General features: G+C 43.1%; 1 protein-coding gene across 1 annotated transcript in view; it reads right to left on the bottom strand.

The window, feature by feature from the left end:
* Positions 1–886: 886 nt before the first annotated feature.
* The window catches only part of ZC3HC1 (zinc finger, C3HC-type containing 1), a 16,438-nt gene continuing 7,731 nt past the window's right edge, over positions 887–9,593 (bottom strand). The window contains exons 5-10 of the mRNA XM_010831677.1: positions 7,587–7,714; positions 6,146–6,300; positions 4,924–5,167; positions 4,381–4,593; positions 3,706–3,912; positions 887–1,322 (exon numbers count right to left, since the gene is read on the bottom strand). Of these exons, the coding sequence (XP_010829979.1) occupies positions 1,254–1,322; positions 3,706–3,912; positions 4,381–4,593; positions 4,924–5,167; positions 6,146–6,300; positions 7,587–7,714 (1,016 nt within the window). The 3' untranslated portion in view covers positions 887–1,253. The remainder of the gene's footprint in view (positions 1,323–3,705; positions 3,913–4,380; positions 4,594–4,923; positions 5,168–6,145; positions 6,301–7,586; positions 7,715–9,593) is intronic.

The raw sequence follows: 9,593 nt of genomic DNA, 5'->3' as shown, positions 1-9,593 counted from the left end.
CCTCTACCAGTCTTACCCACTGATGGAAGCTTAAGAGCAAATTCAATGCTATGTACCCTCTTTGAAAGTCAGGATTGAAAAAAATTACAGATTTAAAATCTAACATACATGAAAAAAAGGGGGCTGTCCTTTAGACTACAGAGATTTATGCAATCCATTATTTTTTGAATTGGATACTGCTATGGACAAATCAAATGTAAAGGACATTTTGGGAACAACTGGGAATTTTGTATATGGACTGAGTATTAGATGATATTAAAGGTTTATTTTGTTGGGTGCAATACATAGAAAAAAATTTTTTATTTTAGAGATATAAAGTTTAGCATGGGTGGAGTATTATATTACATACTATGTTCCTAGAATACTTCAATATAAAAGAAGTGAGTTATAAAACCAACCTACTGCAGCTACTAAAAGAAAATATGACATTTGGCAGAATACCTAGTTTCCTTCATGGTTGCTCTCTCGGTGGGTAGTCTCTTTAGTTGGGGCAGGTCAGGGTCAACTTCTCCACCCTGGAGACAACTCCCCACCAGCAGTGAAAGAGCCCTGGGGAGCCCCACACAGGGAGCCTTGCATGGAGGGGGTCTTTTGAAGAGCCTTCCTCCCTTCGGCATCTCTCATTCTCGTTATTATCAAGTGAAGGGAGAAAGCCATGAGCTTACCATTCACTATAACGCATCAGGAGGTCTGGTGATGCAGGAAACAATGTCTTGTCTCTGTTCAGGAATACCTCTTTGACTAGAACCACAGATAAACTCCAGGCTTTGCAGCCAATCTGAAAACTAAAATTTTGGCTTTGTTTACTGCTCCACTGTAGTAGTCTTCTCAGTCTCAGCTTCCTTTATATCAGCCCATTAGACAAGGAGGAAAATAGTTCTCCAACTGTAAGAATCTTAACAAATGTTTTATTAACACACACTTACATATTCCTGGGACATAAGAGTCTTCAAAACACTGCCCCGACCTCAGACACGAAACCCGCTCAAGGCTGGGGTCCTCTCTGGAGTTCTGGAATCGTGCACTCCTTTGCTAGAGCCAGGCTCGCCCCGCCTCTCCTGCCCGCATCCCTGTGCTGCAAACAGATTTCCTCCTGTCAGATGCAGGTGGTGACACACGTCCGCAAGGGCAGGGGCTCCTCGTGATTAAACCAGAATGGAGAAAACCTTAGCATCAGCTGCTCAAAAAGGAATTTAGGCTTTATTTTTCAAAGCCACTCATTCCACTTCTCTGCAGGAAGGGCTGGGACATCTTCAGGATGAGCACAGAGATTCCCACTGCCGGAATATTCGGAATACCTTCCTTGATTTCTCAGAGAGACTCTGTAGATAGAAAAGTTCATTATTAGAGATTAAATTCCTTTACAGAGACAAAGGGTAATAGCTTTAAGATGCGGTCTGTAAATTTCTCCCACGATGATCTAGATATGTCTAGGAGTAAATAAAACAAGTTAATTGTATACAGTGCTATACACAAAGTGAAAGTGAAAATCGCTCAGTCATGTCTGACTCTTTGCGACCCCATGCACTATACAGTCCACGGAATTCTCTAGGCCAGAATATCGGAGTGGGTAGCCTTTCCCTTCTCCAAGGGATCTTCCCAATCCAGGGGTCAAACCCAGGTCTCCCGCATTCAAAGAGGATTCTTTACCAGCTTAGCCACAAGAAAAGCCCAAGAATACTGGATTGGGTAGCTAAAAGCTGGACTAAGAATCAAACAGCTTGAGTCTGCTGTGATACCACTGCTAACACACTCGGCGCTTCAACAATACGGCTTATGTCCTCCTCCAAGCATCCGCATGTGTCCTCATCTTTGTATGAGAGAGAGCATGACACGTGTGACCCGCCATCAGTGTAGCACCACACACTTTGCACTGACTTCTCATCTGTGATGCTGAACTGGCCCTGTGAACAAGGATTCATATTCATAAGATGCCTAGCTGGTACTCATGGAATAATCTAAGGTTGAGGAATGAAACAAAGTTAAATGACTCTGAAGAGTTTAAGCTATGACCTTGGCCTTCTCAGTTTCCTGTTTTCGCCAGCAGAGCTAATAATAGGAAGAATCTCACTGCCACTTGATCATGCCTGCGAAGTGATCTGAGATTCTGAGAAATGGTGTTACAGGGAGACAAAACAGTTCACTGAAAGATAAAAGTTCTCAGGGAAGCAGAACACTTGGTTCCCTCTGCCTTGGAGAGTCACAGATGAGCACAGGGTCTCGGTGAGAGCACAAACACATCTAACAAGATAACCCACAAAGTTCCCTCCAACGTCTGACAGAAGATGACATTTTCACTGTTTCCTTATCCTCTTTGTGGCTGAATGTCTTAATAAAGCTCTAGGAGGGCAAAGTTTGAACTCTTACTCGTGACTGAGGGCAATTTAGTTAATACAGTGACAAAATTGAAAGAAATTTAAGTTGGAAAACAGTGTAAACTTTTTTCTAGCTTCAAGATCCTTTACAGGAGAGCCTCTTAAATTTTATAATTCCCAGTCACACAACAGCTGTGGGGAATCTTAACAGACAAGTTGCCAAAACAGACCTTCAAACTCCTGGAACTCAGGGCCACTTATGAGGCCAAATTTTCCCACTACCAAAAAAAAAAAAAGCCCCATGGGGTTTCCAGTTAGCCTAACAGTGACAGAGGGGAGTTAATTAGAACTGCCATACATTTTTTCATGAGGATCCAGGCAAAAGAACTCATGCAAAGACAGACCTAATCTCTCTCATTTGCAAGGTGGGCCAAAACATTTGTCTTCAGATTGCTTTATGTATTTCCAAGGTTTTAAACTGGAAAAATGCAGGGTTTTTAATTTTTTTTGGCAAAAACTTGGAAAACCATCACCTGCATATTTACTAAGGGTATGAATGTACATTCTTGAGCTTTTAGCATCACAGCAGCTCCCTCCAGTGGAATCCTATAACCCTACAAAACCATGAATCTGGGAATGCTTCTGATAAACAGCTGCTGGCAAGTATTATTTTACTTTGTCCTTGGAGGGAACAGAAGTCAGAAATTACTATATTTGTATCAAGCAGGTGACATGGCAAATTTGGAAATGAGCCACCAAAGGAAAGAGAATGCAGTTTTAATGATTCCTTAATGCCCACCGTCCTCTCGCTTCCATATTTGGCATAGAGCAAATGCTTGAGTTGCTTTCTCAGCTTTCGTGACTGGTTTGCTTTTACCCACAAGCGGAACCAGCAGCAGTCATTCGTGTGATGGCAGCTGAGGGTCGGTACACAAGCCTGGGGCCTCGGAACACAGGCAAAGTAAGGTGCCCGCCATGAGGAATGAAGTTGTGCTCATGGTAGCAGAGCACAGAGCTCCGTGCAGACAGCTACGTTAACGGGCCAGGGCTCCAAGTCCAAGAGACAGCAACTCAGGTGGAAAAAGCAGCTGCTCTGCAACACGAGGCTGGAGCAGCGGCCTGTTACCTCTTGCTGTTTCTCTCTCTCTTTTCTACTTCGAGTCATCTAAGTAGAAAAGACAAAGTATTTATCAGAATTTGGTGGAATGCCAAATGCTAAACTGCAGAAACACTGAACCAGTCCCGTGTTTGTTCTCTAGGATGAACCCAGACTGAGTCCATCTTGACTTGCGAAAACTGAGGGCAGGCAGGGTGCTAATTATAGGAACAGCCTCTTCTCATCTCATAAACAGCAAGCGCTGCACATGATCAGGGCAATGGCTTATCTCACCATGGAGTCAGTTTCAGCGGGCTGGTTAGACTGTTTGTGGGCCAAGAGGATGTTCAGCACTGCCTTCCAGCCTGGCTCTGCCGGAGTGCTGGCATCCACCTCCGTGCCACCATTCTCCTTGGTTTCTTTGCCGAGTGTGATGTTCACCCAAGGGCACCAGTCTCTATGCTGAGACGTGGGATCAAAGAAGCTTCGGGAAGAGGCGTCCTGAGGAAGGAGGCAGAGCAGTCAGTGTTAAAGAAGGGCAGACACTGTGTAAGTTCAGGGAGGCGCTGCTCTAAGTCATAAAATTCAGAATCTCATGACGCTCACATTTCTAGTTTTATGTTCTCCTTTAAACTCTGCCCATCTACTTCCCTCTCATTTTAAAAATCCCTTCACTCCCTTTGTGTTAAACCACAACTTATCAGGTCTGTTCCCCTTTCTCACTACTGTCCCTTGGGCTAGACAAATTTATCATGTCTCCAGTAGCCATCCCAAAGAAACAAAAGGCAAAACCCTTAATTTCTTTTCCCCTCTCTAGCCACCCAACTGTCCCATCTTTAAACTTATTCCCACAGCCTCCTACAGCCGCAGGACCAGGCTCGGCTCGCGCCGACTTCTCCACGCTGTATACATGGTGAGGGCTCGCATGCGGCCGTGCTCATGGACCTCCAAGCATGCAGGTGGGCTCACCAAGCTGCTGGAGGAGCAGAGGCGAGCCCGTTTGGCTTTTCGAAGAGGACTAGATGGCACTTCCAGGCCGGCGCTGTCTCCTGTTCCCATACTGCGGGTCACTGGGCGGGTTCTGGTGGCAGGGCTAGCAGCCTCCAGCTCTGGACGGTCCACAGGACTGGAGGAGTCCCCACTCCGAGTTCTGGAGACGATGGGACCTGGGCTCTTTTCAGCCTGAAGGAAAGGGGAGATGTTGGACAATGAAATTAATGACTATGGTCAGGAGAAATATTTCTAGAAGTATGTGAAAGCTAACATTTATTTTTTTTAACATTTTAAAAACTATAAAATTTAGTTTCTGAACTATGTAACCGAACTCTTCAAAGAATAACAGATTTCCATACACAATAATGAATTTAGCATCTCCAGTGCAACTAATGAATAAAACCATTCTATGGTATTCTGATCAATTAATCTAAGTTAATATCCAATTTTTCATCAACATTTTTGGTAAGAATGATGTTTTTAAAAAGTCCACCCCAAACAAGCCAAAGGAGTCTATACCTGCTCTGAGCCTGGGGAAAAGATGGTATCCTGGCTCCGAGTCACCATCCTGCGAGGAGACTCGGGCACCAGAGGGGAGCGCTCTGGCCGGCCCTCAGATCCCGGGACGGGGGAAGGGGTCAGGCCCAAGGAAGCATCCAGGTCGGTCATGGACGACTCGATCTGCTGAAAGCCCCAGAGCCCCACCTTCCTCATACACTGTGAACAAGTTATCAGGGAGAGCTGCATGGGTTCCAACAAAGAACTATGTGAGAAAAGAAAAGAGAGTGGGTTTCCTCAGAAGGTAACACTGCCAAGGGACTAAGCATGATGATTTGTGAGTATGCTCCATCTCATCAAACAAATCTCTGGGCGGTCCAATGGCCTGGGGACCACCTCCTCTCAGGGCCCCTATCCTCCAATCTCAGCACCTAACTTCATCACCTGTTATGAATTTCCTATAGGAAGATCTAGGGGTCTTAGTGTGCCGTCTATGGCAAGATTATTTTAAAGATGAAAGTGTTAAGTCACTCAGTTGTGTCCGACTCTCTGTGATGCCATGGATTGTAACCTGCCAGGATCCTCTGTCCATGGGATTCTCCAGGCAAGAATACTGGAATGGGTAGGCATTCCCTTCTCCAGGGGATCTTCCTGACCCAGGGATCAAATCCAGATCTCCTGTGTTACAGGCAGATTGTTTACTGTCTGAACCACCAGGGAAGCCCCATTTTAAAGATATGTTTTATAAATTTCTCATGTCCCTTTTAAAAGTTTTTCCCTATAAAAGAATAGTCCTTAATGTACCAAAGAAAGCGTATTTAAAGTAAATCAAAATTGGTCTGACAGTCTTGTCTCAGAAGGATTCTGTGCCAAACTGAGCAGCTGGAATGGAAACACCAAGTTGGGGCCTAGAGGATTCAGCTGGTGCTTCCTTGGTAGATTTCATCAATTAAACTGATTTTTCCTTTCTAAAACTGGAAAGGAGCTTCACTGTTTACAGGAACACAAATTTCCTACTGGGAAGTGACAGTAAAAGAAACAAAGTTCAGGTGTGTTCACGAATTCCTGAGTTCTCATTCTGGTTTGGTTGCTAATTCTTACTATCCCTCTTCCACCCACTTAGGTTTTCTCTGTCACTGCCTTTCTCACACAAATACCACGTGATCTACAAATGTTAAGAGTAACTGATATACATGGGCATATAGTGTCATCATGGTTTATGTCCCCAGGCACATTCGCTAACCTACACGCCCAGCCACACACAGAGAGAATACAGGCAGTGACGTGCACTTGGATGTCTGAGCCTAATTTGGTTGCAGTTTTTCTCTCATCAGTCCGGTGATCAAGTTCATCTTCAAGCAGGTGCAGGAGAAGACTGATCTTGTCTTCTGTCAAGCACTACAAAGGAACCAACATGAAAGACTTACACAAATTTCAACCACCATGAACAGAAGCCATAGATAATGATGCATCTAGATGGTACAAGGCAAAAGTCATGGAAAAAATGATAAACACAAAGACAATTCTCTTCACTCAGGTAGACTTACTTCTAGCAGAGGCTAAGGTATCCACAGGCACTTCGTGACCTGCCCGGGGTCTGCTGTGAGAAAGGGAACAGTTTTCCTGGAACTACCTCATCTTTTCTTAGTACCAACTTGCTTTCAAATTACCAACTCCATATTTTCTCTGAAATCTGTAAACCAAGTAACGACTACCACTTATATCTTGCCCTGACACTGAATTTACTTTATTTTTGGATGTGCTGGGCCTTTGTTGCTTCCTGGGCTTCTCTCTAGTTGCGGTGTGCCGGCTGCTCACTGCAGTGGCTTCTCTTGATGTGGAGCACGGGCTCCATGGCATGTGGGCTTCAGTTGTTAAAGCATGTAGGCTCACGATAGTTGTGGCTCCTGGGTTCTACAGCATAGGCTCAATAGTTGTGGCACGTGGGCTTAACTATTGCACGTCATGTGGGATCTTCCTGGACCATGGATCAAACCTGTATTTCTTGCATTAGCAGGTGGATTCTTTCTCTCTGAGCCACCAAGGAAGCCCTGAATTTGCTTTTGACACAACAGAAGAGCTTGCCAGAATCTTTACTTTTGTTCCAAGAATAATACAGAACCATGACACAGTGAATAAAATTTGCCTTGGCTAGGGACAAATGGACATTTATAACAGGCATCAGATGTTTATAGTCTGATGCTAAAATACATAACAGCTTCTCAATTGAAGAAGCAAAATAATAGCTTCTATTTCCTTAAAGTCTGTCTTGATAGAATAATCACACGATGACAAACGGGACAGTAAATGTTCAAAGTACAGATGGGCCAAAGCATTTCAAAATTTCTGTTTACAAGGGAGAAGGGAGTTTATAACTTTTCTAACACTTTCCTTGGAAAATGGTATGCAATAAGCCATATGAAGCCACATTTCAGTATCTTCTGTTAAGTAACAAATTGAGATAAAATTGAATTTATGCCACTTAGAGCATCATATCTAAAAGTGTAAATAGAACTCATTTATTTAAACCCTCAAGTCACCTTTCCAGTAGAGATTGGAAAAGGTCAGCTGAGAGACAAACAAGTAGTTCTCTTCTTAGCTATCTTCATCCTCTGGTCATTAAAAGAAATGCTTCATGCTGGTGACAACTGAAGGCCACTGTATGCTAGCCAAGAAAAACTCACCATAGTTTTTAAGTCCTCTGGCCTCAAGGAAGGAAGCTGGAGGTCCAAGTGACAAAGGCTTTGAAAACGATCTAGGAATTCACTAACAAGAACAGTGGGCTCATCCAATGGCAACATTCCAAATCGATCTGTGGAAATAGTAAACTGAAGATATACTGGTGCAAATTACTTTTAAGAAGAAAGCATGCATAGAGCAGCAGGGGAAATGTAAAATGGATGATATTTGATGATATTAAGAAATTACCGATTTTTTTTGGATAGGGCTGGGATGATACTTTTGTGATTGTTTTATTTTTTGGCTGCACTGTGGGGCATGCAGGATCTTAGTTCCCTGACCAGGGATTGAACCTGTACCCTCTGCATTGGGAGTGTGGAGTCTTAACCAATGGACCACCAGGGAAGTCCCTGTGATTATATTTAGAAAGCAGAGTCTCAGGAAAGGTTTATCAGAAGTAGTCAGGTCTTAGCTGAACTGGAAAGACCAACAACAATATGTAAAAGTAAAGCCCTAAGGGACAGCATGTGTGGGGAATTTTAAATAGTTTCTCAGACTTGGAACACACTATTCCTGTGGGGAGCTGAGTCGAAGAGAAGGTTAAAGTATAGACAGCAGTCAGGCCATAATTTTATTAATGTATGTTGATGAGAAACTACTGGAAGATTTTTTTAAAGGAAAAATATATAGAATATATGCACTAGTTTAGAGACTAAGGGGTTAGCCTAGATGCAAAGAAATAAGCTTAGCAGACAGTGGGGTGATCTGAAGTAGTAATCCCTCTAAGATATCAGTGGCACAAGGATGGAGAGAAGGAGCATCCATGTGGAATGAAGGAAAATGAACAGAGGCCTGTGGGACCTGATCAAGCACACCAACAGCTGCATAATGGGAGACCCAGAAGGGGCAGGAACAATATTTGAAGAAATATGATCTGAAAACTTCCCAAATTTGATTAAAAACATTAATCTGTACATCCAAAAGCTCAAAATCTGTGTAAGCAGAGAAAGAGCCACTATGCTAGAGTAAGTAGGAAGTGTACCAAGAATGAAAGCTTGATTAACACCTGTGATGACATGTAACTTGGTGAAAAGGGTGTTCAAGTTACAGTCACACACAACAATAATGCAGAAAGAGGGTCTGACAGGAGGTTCTAAAATGAATAAGCCAGTGTTCCCAAAGGGAGAATCAACTAGATAAACACTATTCCTCAGCTCTCAGATTAACATTTTAGATGGTTCTACCAACTATAAAGCTTCAAGCCTGCTACATATGCCAACATGGATTAATTTCAAAAAAGCTGACTCCCCCTATGAAGGATAGGTTGTAGAATATATACAGAATGATAACATTTATAGAAAAATGTAAAACAAATAAATAGTACCATATACACTGCCTCTAGATACTTGAAAATGTTGTAGATACAGAAACCATGTAACAAATCATGGTCACTAAATTCACGATAGTAGTTATTGCAGGACAGGGAGGCAGGGAATGAGGCTGGGGAGGACTACACAGCTGTATTTGTAATTCTTCCTGATCAACAGAAAGAATGCAAGGTGGGTGTTTACAAGGGTAGCAAAATGTAGTAATTGGTGAGGTTGAGTGGTAGATACAGAGATGCTTCTTATATTACTATTTACATTTTTTTAATACTTGAAACACTAAAATTTTAGAAATTACTTAAAAAGTTAAAAATAAAACAAAGAGACACTTTCTATGGGTCCAAAGAGTTTTGTCTCTGGTCTTGGTGAGTCCCCCAGAAGGCTGTGCTCTTGAGGCTTTACTCAACAATATGCCTCCGAGACCAGCAAAATATAAACAAGTACCACTTGAGACTACATTTTGGGCTCCCTTGTTTTGAAGAGCTTTATGCACACATGAGTGGTTTCTGATTCAAGAGAAAGGGCGTACTGCCATAGCTCTTCCACGGGAAGCTCGAGAGGAGCCTGCACCTGGCCTCTCCATACTCCTTACGGCGGGGGGGGCCCTGGCTGTGGTAGCCCTTTTTT

Source organism: Bison bison, unplaced genomic scaffold (genome assembly GCF_000754665.1).
Source record: "Bison bison bison isolate TAMUID 2011002044 unplaced genomic scaffold, Bison_UMD1.0 scf7180017864530, whole genome shotgun sequence".
Taxonomy (NCBI): Eukaryota; Metazoa; Chordata; class Mammalia; order Artiodactyla; family Bovidae; genus Bison; species Bison bison.
This window is presented reverse-complemented; position numbering and strand designations above follow the sequence as displayed.